Source organism: Capsicum annuum, chromosome 4 (assembly GCF_002878395.1).
Source record: "Capsicum annuum cultivar UCD-10X-F1 chromosome 4, UCD10Xv1.1, whole genome shotgun sequence".
Lineage (NCBI taxonomy): Eukaryota > Viridiplantae > Streptophyta > Magnoliopsida > Solanales > Solanaceae > Capsicum > Capsicum annuum.
In genome coordinates, this window is record NC_061114.1 from 41,506,280 (window position 1) to 41,522,971 (window position 16,692).

Below are 16,692 nucleotides of genomic sequence, written 5' to 3' on the forward strand. Positions count from 1 at the left end.
GTGGTAAATTTGTAGTGGTTCTTTGTAATTTTGGATGGTGACAATGGTGATATTGTGATTCCAAAAGCAATTTTAGTGATGGGCATTGAATTTATGGTGATTGCTTGCAGTTTTTGTAATGGCAGTAGCTGTGTTGTGATTCTGGTGATGAAATCTATTGTTGATTCTTAAAATTATTGTGGTGGAGATATAATGGTGGATTTGGTGATGTTTAGTGAAGAAGAAGTAATTGGGGTGACATGGATTTTTTAAATAAAAGATTGACATAATATCTTATGTGGCAGTGACATGGCGATAATGTGGCACGAGTGTAAAACACTTCCCATCATGTGACTGGTTGTGTACGTGTTGGGGTGAAAATAAATTCATTTTTACATAGTACAGGTGTGTATTGGGTCACAACAATAGTTTAAGTATGTAAATGACTTTTCGAGACAAGTTTGGGGGTGGATTTGATGTCTTTTCCCAAGATTCGTTCAACTCAAAATCACTATACATTATGAAATCAAGGCTTTCTTCTGATATATGAAGCAAGGAATTCATCATATATTGACAATGAACGATAAAGAATACTCCTTGATCAAGACGAGTAACAAAATGCCACAACTTTCCTTAAATGTAGCCCTTCCATGGCAGAGATGGACTACAACAAGATAGGATTTGTAATCAACTTTAGAACCCCCCAATGCATTTTATGAACTTCCACTTAGTTTTGCTAAGAATTCGACTAACAATCTTTTACACAAATGGCACAAATACCACTTTGAGAGTTATTTCCAACTTTCACAACCTTTAAAGAAAAGAAAAATGATGAAGGAAAGAAGAGGCAAAGCATCATATTTACCAATCAGGTGGACAAAATCAGCTCATTATCAATTAGAAAACAGCATGCTACATCCCTTGATGGTGTAACATTCCTTCTTTTATTGAATCAATGCCATCTGTCATCGACTATATAGAGTAACTCAATTGCAAACAAGAAGTCATAAAAGGTAGACTAACAAATTAAGAATTATAACTTAAGTATCTGCAGGGGTCAGAGATCTCAAATAAACAGACCCAACAGTATATTTAGGACCAACTTTTTACAATGGTACATGGTATATGAACGAAAGAAAAATCAGCAAGATAGCTACTGTCAATCAAAGACCATACCAAAACCCTGATTGGAGCTACTGGGTTGACTGACAATCTTGCGCAAGATCACAGCTCGTGCCATCCTGATATCCTGGTTACACTTTTTAGCATGTTGACTCAAAACCTCAATGGTTTCTGAAAAGCCATTCACATTCTTCTTGACCTCTTCCATTGCACTCGTGACTGCATCAGTTCCCCTGATTGCAAAATCAGCATTATGCAACAATCCCTCAAAAATTATCTGCAATTTATCCGCCAAAACCCGAATGTGCTCCAAGTCTTGAATCACAACAAAACTACCAGCCTGCATTGAAGTCAATATCTCCCTCTCCCTCTTCAACTCATCCTCATACTTGTTCCACATGGAATTGATCCATTTTCCCACTGTCCCCAAAGGCACTGAGGCTGCAGCTGCTAGTGCTGTCACGATCGGTGGTGCTGTGACAGCTGCAGCAACAATTGAGCAAATTATAGCAGAAACAAACACAGTAGCAAAGATTATATTGGAAACTCTCTTCCATGTCTTCACTCTGCTCAACTTCTTATCAAGTTTATTCTTTTTCGACTTCAGTTTGGTCAAGAGAGCTTCTTGCTGCAAATAAACTGAGTGAAATGATGAGAAAAACTTGGCAGTAAAAGGGTCACCAGCAGCCGTAAAACTCTTCAATTGTTCCAAAGTGTCTGAAAAGAGAAGCTTTGAATCCCCTTCATTTCCATTGGTTTCATTCTCAAACTTTGTGAGTGCTACTAGAATTATAGACTGACTGTCATGTGCACGTTCAAGACAATCATCAAGGGAAGTACAGAAGTTCATAATGTGAATACTATTGTCAAGATAATCCTTAACAAGATCAAATATATCTGGGTCTTTCCATATGTCTTTTTTGCTTTCGAGAATGAAATTCACAACTCCTTGATTCATATCTAGGAAGCATAAAGTAACCTCACGTAAAGACTCAAGAGAAAGAGACCTATAGTCAGTGTTAACAGCTATGGAGTTGAGAGCTAAAGATGCTCTTGCTTGAAGAGCAGAATCAAACCGTTGAAGTTCTGGATCTTCTTCACATGCTGTTTGGTATGAGCTTAGATCTGGTGAAACATCAGAATTCGAGCTACTTTCTGGATTCGACGGAGATGGAGAACGACCAGTGCTACGGTTGTTGGGTTTAGTGCACTGATTACCCATTTTTCACCGTAGGGATTTAGTGCACTGATTACCCATTTTTCATGAAAAAACACACACACTTCTGCTGGTTGATTTTTCTACTTTTTTTTTTTTTTTTTTGTGGGGAGGGGGGTGGTCAACAAAAGTGTGAGAAAAAAAAAAAAAACAAGTCAACTCACGTGAGTGGGTGGGTAAGCTGCTACCTGCTAGGAAGGAGATGATGTCAAAGACAGTCAAGTGTAGGATTGTTAATGTAACTGGAATTATTGCACTTAGCGCCCGTTTGACAGTGTGCACTACTTAGAATTGTTCTTGAATAAAATTTTGGTACTCCGGTCATTCTAAAATAATTGAATTGTTAGGGATATGACATACCCCTTAAGAAAATTCATTTAGGATATAAATTATGAGTTACTTTCCACTATTACAAATTATGAGTTACTTTTCACTATTACAATTTTAATTATTCATAAATTACTCTTATAAAAAATGTGAAATACTTAAGAACCTCATTAAATAAAAGGGTAAATTGAAAAAAAATTTCAACATGTCTCTTGAAAACTGAACAATTTATTTATTTTGAAGATTGAAAAATAGCTCAACAATTTATTTATTTTGAAATGGAGTGAGTATCATTCAGTATATTGTTTGGTTACTCTTTTTAACTTAACTAGTTTAGGATACGTGCGTTGCACATGTATTTTTGTCAGTACAAAAGATTAAATATAAAAAGAATAAAATACATATTATATTGCAATTGAAGTTGCAAGATATGCAACATTATTCTGTAGACACGTAAAATTTATTGGATCAAATTTATATAAAATTTGAATTTGATCTATATTTTATTGGGTTAAAATTATTTTGGGCTTAAAAAATAATAAGCCCATTTTATTCCTCATCAAGGCTCATCTCACCTTGAAGCCCAAACTCATCAAGTGACGTGGCATCCCAGTCAAATTCAAGACCAATGAGACGCCGCCACATGTACAAATGATGTGAAAATCTCATTCAAATTCAACAACCAATCAAAAGGCGTCAAGTGTCCCAAATGACATGTTTTTGGCCAATCACAAGCAACTAGGCCTACCCCCTACAACTATAAATAAGGGGTAGCATAACATTCTAAAGGGGCTGAAAAAAGGAAGGGACTCGAAAAAGAGGACTTTGACTAGCATTGGCAACGTCAACATTGACTATCAAGTTCTTGCAAGGAGCAATCAACAGAGTTCTTCCCGTAGATTATTTCAAAGCAACACAACACTTTTTGACATTCTTGACGATTGAAACACGTCTCTAGGAGTCCAAATCATCCAACGATTTGAGAAACACACTACTGAAGGCTCTCAGATCATTTCTAAGTTTAGGAGAGAAGAATCAAGAGAACAACAGAATTGTACTCACAAGATTCATTTAAATAAAATTATTCTTTTTGTTTATTTTATTTTTGCTTGCAGTTAATTTTCAGCACTATAAAAATTTGTTGCGAATAAATTTTGGCACGCCCAGTGGGACCAATTTTGCTCTTGATCTTTTCCTTCTATAAATTGAAAAATCACAAATTCAACTATTACAATGGACTCCAGAAAAATCAATGAAGTTTCGTGCAAGAAGTCTACTACTGCCATGTCTACTAAGATTACACTTGTTGGCTCCATCAATCGACACAATCTCAACGCTTGTGCTTTGGATGGATCAGAATAATTCACATTTTTTAGATGACGAAAAGGAAAAAATCTCAAATTTCGATTGTAACTACAACCCATGAGGGCAATTTTGCATCTATGTTATCAAATGAACCATCTGAAACTGTCTACAACTTTGGAGAATCTGAAGATTGAATGAATTCTCCAACTTCAACAAAAGTCAACACCTTCATGGTTGATGTAGTTGACATGGATGAGAAGTTTGCAATGATAGAGCAAGCCATTAAAGCCTGTTGATGAGAAAGATCATCAAATCGCCCAACTTATGAGCAAGTTAGATCTCTACAATCCCAGAAAGTCAAATTATAATCTAACACCTTGAGAAAAAGCTGATGGTGAATCTCTCATCAAATCAAGTGACAATCACTACGATGATCGATCCGCTTCAATGGCTACTCTAACAGTTTAACAACTGAAAGATATGATTGCAAATACCATCAAGGCATAATAGGGCAGTCCGTCACAAAGTTTCATAGAATACTCAAAGCTATATTCTAAGTGAATCGAGGGCTTACCGATGCCAATTGGATATCAACCGCCAAAATTTCAATAATTTGATGGAAAAGGAAATTCAAGTCAACACTTCGCTCATTTTGTTGAAACTTGTAGTAGTGCTGGCACACATGGTAATCTTCTTGTCAAGAAATTTGTTTGCTCTTTGAAAGGCAACGCCTTTGATTGGTACACGGACTTAGAGTCTGAATCAATTTATTGTTGGGATCAACTAGAAAGTCAGTTCCTAAATCATTTCTACAACACCCATTGTACGGTCAACATGATGGAATTGACAAATACAAGACAAAGTAAAGATGAGCCTGTAGTAGAATACATAAATCGTTGGTGAATATTGAGCTTCAATTGCAAGGATTAACTTTCTAAAACTTCCGTGATTGAAATTTGTATTCAAGGGATGCGTTGGGGCCTTGTATATATCCTCCAAGGAATTAAGCTTCGAACTTTTGAAGAATTAGCTACGCGCGCTCATGACATGGAGCTAAGTATTGCAAGACATAGAATGGTGCCACCTATTTTTTATCCTAGAAAAGAAGTCATGAAATTCAAAGACTCATCTAAAGACCAAATTGGGGAATCTATGACGACAACTGTGAGTTTTACTAAGGCATCCTCAAGACAAAAGTTAAAAGAGAAAGCTCCAAAGAAACAAATGCGAGAGGTGAAAAATCAAACAACCTTAAAGGAGTTATAAGCAAGGGTATATCCTTTTTCCGACTTTGATGTTCCTGAAATTCTTAACGAGTTGCTAGCCAAAGAAGTCATTAAGCTTTCTAAGTCAAAGCGACCTGAAGAATCAAACAAAGTCGACAATCCTAAGTACTACAAATTTCATTGCATTGTAGGTCATCACACCACAAAATGCTTCATCCTGAAGGAAAAGATCATAACATTAATGCAAGAGGAAAAGATCATCATCAATGATGGCGATACATTTGATGCAAATAATGTTAGCGCCGAACTGGACCATAAAAATGGTTCAATTTCAAATGTTCTACAACCCATGTGCTCTGTGGCATCACCAATAGGTGAGGGAATCATTATGCTACCATTTGGGAGTTTTGACCCAATTGTGGTTCCCACCCTAAAAAAATAATAAATAAGTCCATGTCAAATGACCTCTCCAATATCAAGAATGGTAACACTTGGACATTGATCGCTTGTAAAAGGAAAAAATGTCAAAAGACTTCTAAACTACAACTTTCAAAAGTCGACACAAGATTAGATGCAAATCTGCCTCAACCGATGGGGGCAATAAATACCAAACTGAAGTACAAGAATACTCCATTACAAAAGGTTGGAAGGAAAGTTACATTACGAGAATTCTTCCCTAGAATGATCCTCGATGCACGAGCCTAAACTGCAAATCAAAATGCTCCTTAATGCACCAGCCTAAACTACAAGTCAAAAATCCTCCTTGATGCACGAGCCTAAACTGTAAGTCAAAAATATTCTTCGATGTACGAGCCTAAAAAGAAAGTCAAGATACTCCTCGATACACGAGCCTAAACTGCAAGTCAAGATGCTCCTCAATGCACGAGCCTAAACTGCAAATCAAAAATACTCCTCGACACACGAGCCTAAACTGCAAGTAAAAATGGTCCACAATGTACGAGCCTAAACTGCAAGTCAAAATACTCCTTAAGGCACGAGCTTAAACTATATGTCACTCCTGGTCCGCATGAGTCTAAACTGTGAACGTCTCTTTAAAAAAAAAGTAGAAAGAAAAAAAATATTTTTTAAAAAAAAACTCATTATTTTTGAACTACATTATGACTTAATCCTTCTGAGGTATGTAGGCAGGTTAGAGTATTTTTACTCTACGTTCACTTGTATTTGTTAAAAAAGGGAAGAAAAAACGTGTGTAATTATTTGAGAACGATAATAACACTTTGAATTGATATAGATATCACATGAGGATAGACATTCATTTGCTAAGTTTACTGCAGACGTGCAAAGGTGGAGAGACCAGCAAAGTAAAGCGGATTTCGGTAACATATTTGTATAAATTTATATAGGTATTCACCATTATTTTTAAATATATGGTAATCTTAGAGACTTCTCTACAACAAAAAAGATAACTCATAATTCAAAGGTTCCTACGCCATGTTATGAATTTTCTATCACAGCTGCTCAAAGTTGAAAACTAGGCCATCAGATTTCGAACTAAGCTGACATTGATAACATATCTGTATAAATCCGTAAGGGCCTTGAGTGTGGTTTTTATGTATGTTGTAGATCATAGAATCTAATTTTCAACAATAAATATGGCACCTGATTCTAATACTCCTACGTTGAGATATAAAATTTATCGTGACGCTGCGCAAAGCTGATAAAACTAGTGAACCAAGATTAAAGGATCGGTTTTGGGATAATATATGGGATGATTTAGGTGCAATATGATTGTGATTCTCGTATGAGATGTAGCTCTACACGTCTAGTTTCCAACGCAAAGTATGTCTCCTGATTCCAATACTCCTACGTCGAGATACAATATTTTTCGTGACGCTGCACAAAGCTGATAAAATTGGCGAACCAAGATTAGAAGATCGGGTTTGGGTAAATATTTGGGAAAATTTGGGTGCAATATAATTGTGATCCCCTCGTAATATGTAGCTCTATGAGTCTAGTTTCTAACCCAAAAAATGGCTCCTGATTTCGATACTCCTACGTCAAAATACGAAATTTATCATGACACTGTGCAAAGCTGATAAAACAGACGTATCAGGTCATTGAATTTCATTTTTATGAATCAAATGACTCATATTTTTGTTTTCCTATCGGAGAATAAATATTTTTGTAGATATATTCCTAGTACATGCTCACTGAAGCTAAAAAGTTTCACGTCGTCAAGGATGAAGTTAGATCATTCCAAGTCACTTTCTTATCAGACAGTAAGGGAGTAAGGCACCAAATGGTTCAACATCAATCATGTCGACCATTTTGGTCTGACATCAAGACCATTTACATAAATCTACAATAAAAAAAATGAAGATGGAACACATCTATAGTGTTGACCAGATGAAGCTTCTCGATTTTATACGGATTGATGTCAACCACGTGAAACTTTAATCTGGCAATAAGTATCGGTACCAAAGGCACGGTGCTTCGATGTGGCATGATCAACATTGGGAGAAACACATCAGTTTAGTTCAACGTGGCTGATATCGATGTCGATTAGCATGAAATTTAGCTTTCTACCATTGATCTTCTATGCCAAGATGTAAGGAGTTTTCTATGCCAAGATTTAAGGAAATAGGCACAAATTTTCTTTCGAAGGATAGAAAAGAGTTGCTTTGAGTATCCGTTTCCAAGCCGTGAGAGGGAATATTTCTCGCCAAATCCTCGAGAAAATGGGTGAAGCACCTAGTTGTTGCTTATTGAAAATTGCGACTCAAAAAATGATGCCTTAAGTGATTCCTGACCAATCATCTGGACGATGTTTGTATATGCTTGGTGTGATATCGATACCACTTGCATTTTTTCATGAACCTACAAAAAAAAAGCAAAGAGAAGTGATCACGAACATGCTATCTGGAGTCATGACATGACAACTTATAGTGTTAACTTCAAAAATTAATTCTCGTCAATACATAATGAGTTTAACATTGATTTTTTGGATATGACACAACAATACAAGTATAGTATCTTCAGAACTAAGTCGTTCAACACTTGGATATTCCTACAGTCAGATATGATTTTTACTCTGGGAGTGTTTGAAGTTGAAAATCAGGAAAGACACTCCATGTACTTCTTCAGTCAATGTTGCAAGGAGGTTGTATACTTTGTGTGACGTCCACCAATGCTGCCAAAAAGGTTGAGGTGCACCAGCAGTGTTTTTCAAATACATGGTCACAAAGAGGCCAAGGGATGTCTTTGCAAGGGTTATAGATTTCAAAACATTGTGGTTGATGTGATTTCACAACATCTCCTTATATAGAGGCTCCTATCAAGAATTTTTAGTTTGTGTACAAGGAATGTTGTGGTGATATCAGAAGATAAGATTCCCTGAAAATTTCAAATTGCCAATCAGTTGAAAAATTACCATATTGAGGAGATTTCTTTGGAGGTGACTTTAATTCTTTCTTGAAATCAAAAGGAAAGTTAATATTTTTTCCTTTGGTATATGAAACCTAAAGAAAATTTAATATTTTCCTTTGGTACAAAATGATCAAGTCAACTTTTTTACTTCATACGTATAACATGTCAAGTGAAGGGGTTGTATTGATCCTTTTAATTCAAATACATTGAGAGGGTCAAATTGTTGTTCAATTAAAAACTACTTAAATAAATATTACGGTGATGATTTCTCATGTCCATGCTTATCCAAGAAGAGTTTAAAAAAACCAAGTTGGTCATTTTTTTAGTACTCTTGAAATAATATCTAGTTTGTACTCGATTGTGGATGAAAAATGAGGAACATCACAAAAAAATCATTGGTTTCTTTGACGAAGAATTTCACGACATGAAATTTTATGGAGGAAACTGTAAGACCCCGCAAAGTTCCCTCGTAGTTTGAACCTTGGATGCGTGTCGAATGAAATGTAATTCCGACCCTAAGAGATTAAAAAAGGACTCCCTAATTGATTAGTGTTTAAAATTGTAGAATTTTCGTAAAAATGACTTCCTATGGTGTGGGAAATTGAGTTAGCTTTCCAATGATACCAATTTTATCAAAATCCGTTATCGGGGTGAGAAGTTATGGCCATTTTCCTAAGCATTGTCGGAATCACCCAGGTTTGTCAATCGATCCGACGGACCATCAAGTCTTCGATGGATTGTCGATAGTCCCATCAAACTAAGGTAGTGACTTCTTTTCACAGCTATCGTATGACGGCCAAAATGGTGAACTGCAAAAAATTTAATGGACCATCACGGTGACCGTCAAGCGGAGGCAGTATGGTCTCATCCTGGCCCTCATGCGATGGAGGATCTGGCGGACCTTCAAACTTTTGATGGACCATCGTTCCGACCATCGCATCAAGGCAGTATGTTCCATTTTTGTCCCTCGAGCGACGAACTATCTGGCGGATTGTCAAACTTCTCACGGACCGTCATTTCGACCGTCGCAGACCCCAATCAACAATTTTTAACTCATTTTTAAAAGGGTATTTTGGTCCTTTCTACTCCTTTAAACCCCTATATATATTCTAGATGAACCAGTTGGCCTCATTGGCTCATCTCTAACACTTAAGGGCTAGGGTTTTCTCCTCCAAATCATATCAAAGCAAAAATTCTTCCCCAAGAAATCTAACAACTCACCAAATATTGTGCTAGTGAGTTGAGAATTAAATCTCCCAAGTTTAAAAACTTCAAGAACCCTCTTCCAAGAGTAAGAAGAGGAAGTTTAGAGGAAACTTGTTCATTCAATCTCCTAATCTAAGGTATGTGGGGCTTTGAACAAGGGTAACCTTTTTACCCTTGTGCCCAAAAGGCTTATTTACATCATGATTTTCCTGAAATCTATGAGGTTTTTCATGAAATTGAATTGGAGTTTTTTTCACCTATTATTATTAAATACATTATCTTGATATTCCCCATGAATTAAGAGTCAAATGGAATGATTTTTGCATATTTCCTTGAGAAATTACAGCTGGGTATAAACCCCATGATTTTACTCCATGAGAAGTTAATGTTTGCAATGTTTGAGATATTGAAGCATATGACTAAATTAAGACTTTGAGATAAATTATGGAAATTCCCAAATTTTGATACGATTTATGAATCTATATACTATATATTATGCTTTTTGATGAGCTTTAACTTGATATTAAAATATGGGTTAGTAAGCCCTATTTGTGACTTGTGAATTTATGAACTCTTGTTCTATAAGCACCCATGATTTGAGTATTTTGAAATGATTGAGAAATGAATTGACTTAATAGTCCTTGATCTATGAAATCCACTTCACTATATGATATTATTGATTTGATTATTGGATTCGTGGTGAACCATGAGATTATTCTAAAAGTGGATTTTTATGAGATGAGCGTAAATAATCTAAAGGGAGTAATATTTAGCACCGAACGGGTAAGTTGCTATGGTTTCTTACCCCAAAACTACGTGCCACTGTAGGTTGGGCCTGAGGCCGAGTTTATGATGATTATGATTGGGCTCGAGGCCAAGTTTTGTTTAGTGATCACTAAACCTAGGTTATACTCCCTGGCAAGAGTATGACTCTCCTCCCCAACGTGGGGTCTCTTCCTTAGGAGGACAAATCTTTGGACTCCATGTAGCTTGCATGGTTTGTGTCGGTTACGAAAACCTCCCTTGCCCTTTTAAACTTAAAATCAGTCACTCCTTTGTAAACTAAGGTATTTTCCCTCCTATGAACTATTTTCACTAAACTAGAGTATTTTGCCTTGAGATAGATGATTTTTCCTATAGCTTGAAATGAAATATTTTCCTAATTGCCTGATATGCCTCTATGTATGTTCTAAAATCTCATGAGGTTGTATTTATAGTATTTGAGTTTGAAGAGATATAAAATCTTGAACGTTAAAAGTTATTTTACCCACCATCCCATATGCATGAGTTGATGGTACTGTCTAAAGCCTTTTTTTGCCTTGAGTATTGAGAATAAAAGAAGATTTTTGATTTTGAGGTTGAAGAACGATGACTCACGAGATTTGTGTAATATGCCTCATCTGATATGATTTATGAACTTTATATTTCATACTTATTCAAGCCATGTAAATTATCTCATATTGCATACATGATTTGAATGAAGAAAATTGATATTGTTTTATATACATGCATTCACCCCCACATACTCAGTACATTCCTAAGTACTGATCCACATATATGTTTATGTGCTATATTGTCTTATAAAATAGGTTTAGGTGCTTAGTCCTAGCCTCGCCCGTGATCTCCTAGTACCTCGCGTACATTTCCTACAGTGGTGAGTCCTCTTGGTTTGAGGACTGATCTTCAGATATTCCAGGGATTGAAAGACTATGTTGTTACCTGTAGGTTCGTCTCGAGTCAGTTGCAGGACTGTCTTATCGGCTCTCTAGATTATGGATTTGTATAGGCTTTGTCAGACTATTTGGTAGATTGTGGTTTCATTGGAATTTCTTTATCATGATTTTTGGACTGAGTACCCCTTCTTTCCTTTATTCCCTTCTATGAACAAGGATGTGCTAGTGTTTGAATTCAAATTTTCTCTTTGAATTGAGGGTTATTAGCAGGAATCGGCTTCTATGGTTTAGCTTGGGGCTACTTATAGTCCTAGGCACTATGTGACGTCCTGGGACGTGATTTCGGGTCATTTCAAAAACTTTAGTTAGACTACTAGCAAGTATTGGTCTAACTAGGATGCACCGATGAGAAACAAATACCTTTAAAGTCACAAGAATGAAAACACATTCATAAGTACTTCAAGTCTCGCTGCCAAGTTTCGGCAAGCCTACACGTCGAACAACCTTGAAGTAGGGGGCATCTGTAGACACGTAAAATTTATTGGATCAAATTTATATAAAATTTAAATTTGATCCATATTTTATTAAGTCTAAAATTATTTTGGGCTTAACAAAATAATAAGCCCATTTTATTCCTCATCAAGGTCTATCTCATCTTAAAGCCCAAACTCATCAAGTGACATGACATCCCAGTCAAATTCAAGACCAATGAGATGCCGCCACATGTACAAATAATGTGGAAATTTCATTCAAATTCAACAATCAGTCAAAAGGCACCAAGTGTCCCAAATGACATGTTTTCGGCCAATCACAAGCAACTAGGCATATCCTTTACAACTATAAATAAGGGGTAACATAACATTCTAAAGGGGCTGAAAAAAAGGAAGGACTCGAAAAAGAGGACTTTGACAAGCATTGACTATCAAGTTCTTGCAAGGAGAAATCAACGGATTACTTCTCGGAGATTATTCCAAAGCGACAAAACACATTTCGATATTTTCGACGATTGAAATACGTCTCTAGGAGTCCAAATCATCCAACGATTCAAGAAACACGCTACTGAAGGCCCTCGGATCATTTCTAAGTTTATGAGAGAAGAATCAAGAGAACAATAAAATTGTACTCACAAGATTCATTTAAATAAAATTATTCTTTTTGTTTATTTTATTTTTGCTTGCAGTTAATTTTCAGCACTACGAAAATTTATTGCGAACATATTCATAATTATTTTTTTTTAATTTATGGTATTCATAATTTATAAAGTTAAAATGTGTGTGCTTCTAATTTGCGTATATATGTTGTACTTGTATATCATGTCAATTAGTTAGCACACTCCTTATAAATATAAATATACATTTCTCGAAACTTCATATACAAAAAAAAATTATAAATAAGATAGATGAATAAATAATTTAAGAATATATTGAAAGAGAAAATCTAAAACTTATGATGAGAGAAAAATGAGACAATTCAATCTAATACAAAGCAAACTTATATTTACGTCAATCCTAAACCAAAGTACAAATAATTAAGAACATGACCCAATTAGTCAACGACGTCTGATTTGTATATGTGATGGTTTCCCATTAAAGCATTACTCAATTTTAAATTTTAAAAAAGAAAAAAAATAAGAGAAAGAAAACACCTTTGCAAAATTTTAATTTGGCAAAATTTACTTTTGACATAGAATAATATACATGCAAATTTATATGCATAATATAAAGAAGTCTCTAAGCTAAAGAGATAATATTTATGAAATAATATCTATAAATATTATCGTTAAGTAGAAACACACTCACGTCTGAACCATGTAAAGTGAGGTGAGTAACAGTTTTCGGAAAAAGCGTTGTGGTTTTCAACTCGTAGGCTTATTCCTTTCTTTGTCTCTTGTTATGTCTCTTTGTCACGTCATTATGTTTTTTCTATGGTAAGAAATCCTACGAACTACTTCCTCTATTTCACAATAAATTAATTGTTGAATTTTGATACACATATTAAAAAAAAAAAATAAAGATATAAATTTATCATATTTTTTCATTTTTACCCTCTTCAAAAGTAAAGACACATGATATATCACTCCCAATACATATTTAATGGAGGGCAAACTTGAATTTTTTTTTCAACATTTACCTTGAATTGTAAACCATTCACTTATTTTAAAACACTAAAATTACTTTAACAATTCACTTATTGTGAAACGGAGGAAGTATTGATTAGTTTATATGATTATATAGGACCCGTTTAGTCATAGATGTTATTCACTATATCTCGGAATACGTTTTCACTTTATTTCTGAATACTAACTTGAAACCGTATTTGAAAATTTGAAATTCACTATTTTTTGTTTCACTTTTTACACTTTCTGATTTATTTTTTTCATAATATTCTAAAAAATAAGTTTATTTTTACTTTTTTTTTTTAAAAATACATTTGGATTCTAAATATTAACTCCAAAATATTATGTCAAAGATAACTCCAACTCTGTTTTGAACTTCCAAATTTTATAATAAAGTAAATATATTTTAAATTTTCGTGGCCAAACGCCTACATAAGTTTAAAAGTCCTTATTTATCACAATTCTTCTCATATATTTTGGGAATATATTTTAGGTGAAATATATTTTTATCATATATTTTAGAACTTTTTTATTTTAAATATTATAAATATAATAATTGAAGAAAAGATGTCAAAGATAATTTTGCCTATTGCAAAAATTAATATTAAATGATAAAATTTCAAATCACATTTCTAAGGTCTTTTATATTTTTCTACAAGTGTCTGAAAATTCAGCATATTGTTACAAGTCTACACATTTCTTTTTTGTTTTTTAATCTAGTATCCGAAACACACATTGAAGTTTTTCGATTGAATAAAAGCCTATTCGAGGTAGCACTCCTAATCAAGAATTTTTTTTCATACTGATCCTACACAGTTAAAGTAAATAGAAATGTCTCTATCTTCCCTAACTTATTTAGCAACATTAAATAAACTAATATAATGACTTGAAGAAAATAGGATTATCACACATAATAGACATAAGCTGAATGAATTTTGCTGGCAAAGAACTTCAACTTATACTACACAATTAAGCTCGATGAACCATGTTATATCATTGCTATATGTTTCTTTATATCCGGCTTTGTTTTCTATGCATTTATATGCATTATTATTAACTTTTGTTGAAGAAGAAAATGAACGAAGCAAAATCCATTCGCATAAGCAAAAAAATCAAAGGAGAATAGAATTGAATATATAGATACTTTTGAATTTTCTCTTCTGTTTTTGGGTGTGTTATTAATGATACCTTTTAACTAATTTCATACCCTTTACTATTTCTTTTATGACCCATTTTTTCTTGAGTCGGAAATCTATCGAAAATAGCCTTTCGATCTCACTTCTACGGTAGTGGCATGAACTGCGTACACTTAACTTCCCTCGATTCCACTTTTATAAAAATATAAGTATCAGATATGTTGTTGCAAAACAAACTAATAAACCCATAGTTTTATCCAATCAATAATTATTCGAATTCGCTTAGAAAAAAAATTAGTGTAGTATGACTTCTGCAACCTGTTCTGTTAACTACCTTGTATAGACAACACACCAAAAATCTTTAAACTGAATTAAGCTCATTGTCCATAAAGATATGAGATTCATTCCTACCTTAAAAAACTAAACCATCAATTATATATATCCAAAAGAAATAAAAGGTGGATCGCCAGTCATGACTGGTAGTAATTTATTACGACAAATGAAGCCACATTGGTGTTGAAAGATGAATTACCATCTAGTAGAGTTCAAATCAGAATATTATAACACATCAATTATCAAACAATGCACAAGACGGGCAAGTTGACTAATTTGTCTAAGAAAATTTTTGTGTGAAGGAAAATTAAATAAAAGAACCTAATTGCATATGATTGTCAATCTAAAATCTAAAACTAAATTTATTGTAAGCTTAAGATATCAAAAGGAGAAACCACACCCAATATTGAGTAAATTAAGTAGTAGCTTGGAACTACTTTAGTGTATCACAATTTGATGTGTCATTGATAACCCCAATGAAGTTGTTATAGATCAAGCCTACAATTGTGAGATAGAATTGAAAAATAATTATGCTCAACCAATACTTCGAGGTCCAAATGGTTTGGGGTATTATCAGGATACTCCTATTCAAATTTTTCTGACTTGACATAGTAGTTCAGACCCCTTTGTGTAGTCAACCGAAGATCATATGGATAAGACCTTGAAAATAAATAAACCGACTTTGAAGCAAATGGACGGGGATTACTTTATAGTTCAAGAAATCACACACTGGCTAGTATATTAGGTCATTCATCATTGTTAAAGCAGTCACGCTTCAACTTTGCAATTTTGATGTCTGTTGATTACTGCAAATGAATGAAGAAAGAATAATAGTTAAAACAAATAGTATAATTAGTAAAACAAAAGAAAACAACAGATAATACTAAACTCAAAAAATACGATAGTAGGAGAGTAATACAAATAAAACTAAAAAAGAAACACACTCGATTACTTACTAACCTTTTACCCTAATCTCCGACCTCCATATATACCTATAGAATCCTAGGTCTATTCTTGACTAAAAGAAGAAAATTTAGCTATCCACATGCCATGGAAATAATCAAATCGAATGCATAAGGATCAATTGAAGGTGGTTACTATTAGCAAAGTTTCAATCAATATAAAAGTCAAATATCTGAAACTGCTATCCTGGAAATAAGGGCATCAACCTGCTTAAAATCCTCAACCTTCTGTTACCTATATAAATAAATAGAATACAATCTATTCTGCAACCACTTTAAATTTCAATTAAACAAACAAAGGATGAGAAATCTTAGTACCTCCGTTGGTTGACTAACAAAACTTTTTAACTTTTTTGCAGGAGTTCGATTCCCCCTAAATCAATCATAAGAAGAAACTACTCCTACTCACAGAGACATGACCAGGTTATTTAGAAGTTTTCTAGCATCTTCAAAGAAAAGGGAGACCACTTCAACCATGAATTAAAATTAGGCTTCTTTGAGGCAGTTCACTAATAAGAGAAAACATATATGACCTGAATTCTAAGTCGCTTGTTTAAGGCTTCATTCCATATATTAGTTGCATATGCGGGCTGCAAGTGATTCCAAATAGTCATGACAGAAGAAACCTATATCGAGCAAAATATCAACAACAAATTAAAGCCGGTGAAATTTTCACAAATGCGCCAAACTAAAAAGTCTTAAAG

General features: G+C 34.2%; 1 protein-coding gene across 2 annotated transcripts; it reads right to left on the bottom strand.

Moving 5' to 3' along the window:
• Window positions 1-876: 876 nt before the first annotated feature.
• LOC107867852 (UPF0496 protein 1) lies at window positions 877-2,571 on the bottom strand. 2 transcript variants are annotated; one of them, XM_047411788.1, is made up of 2 exons: window positions 1,156-2,457; window positions 877-941 (listed from the first exon to the last, which is right to left on the bottom strand). In XM_047411788.1, the coding sequence occupies exons 1-2, from the start codon at window positions 2,321-2,323 to the stop codon at window positions 892-894; spliced, it is 1,218 nt and encodes a 405-aa protein (XP_047267744.1). In that variant the 5' UTR covers window positions 2,324-2,457; the 3' UTR covers window positions 877-891. The 2 variants fall into 2 exon arrangements, with proteins under 2 accessions (XP_047267744.1, XP_016569799.1); XM_016714313.2 differs by having other exon boundaries at window positions 877-2,571.
• Window positions 2,572-16,692: the final 14,121 nt, after the last annotated feature.

Bases quoted from the DNA above. Each gene is read 5' to 3' on its own strand.
- LOC107867852 (XM_047411788.1), bottom strand. From the start codon at position 2,323: ATGGGTAATCAGTGCACTAAACCCAACAACCGTAGCACTGGTCGTTCT. The intron at 942-1,155 runs GTATGGTCTTTG...AGTCGATGACAG, and splicing joins TAGCTCCAATCAGGGTTTTG to ATGGCATTGATTCAATAAAA.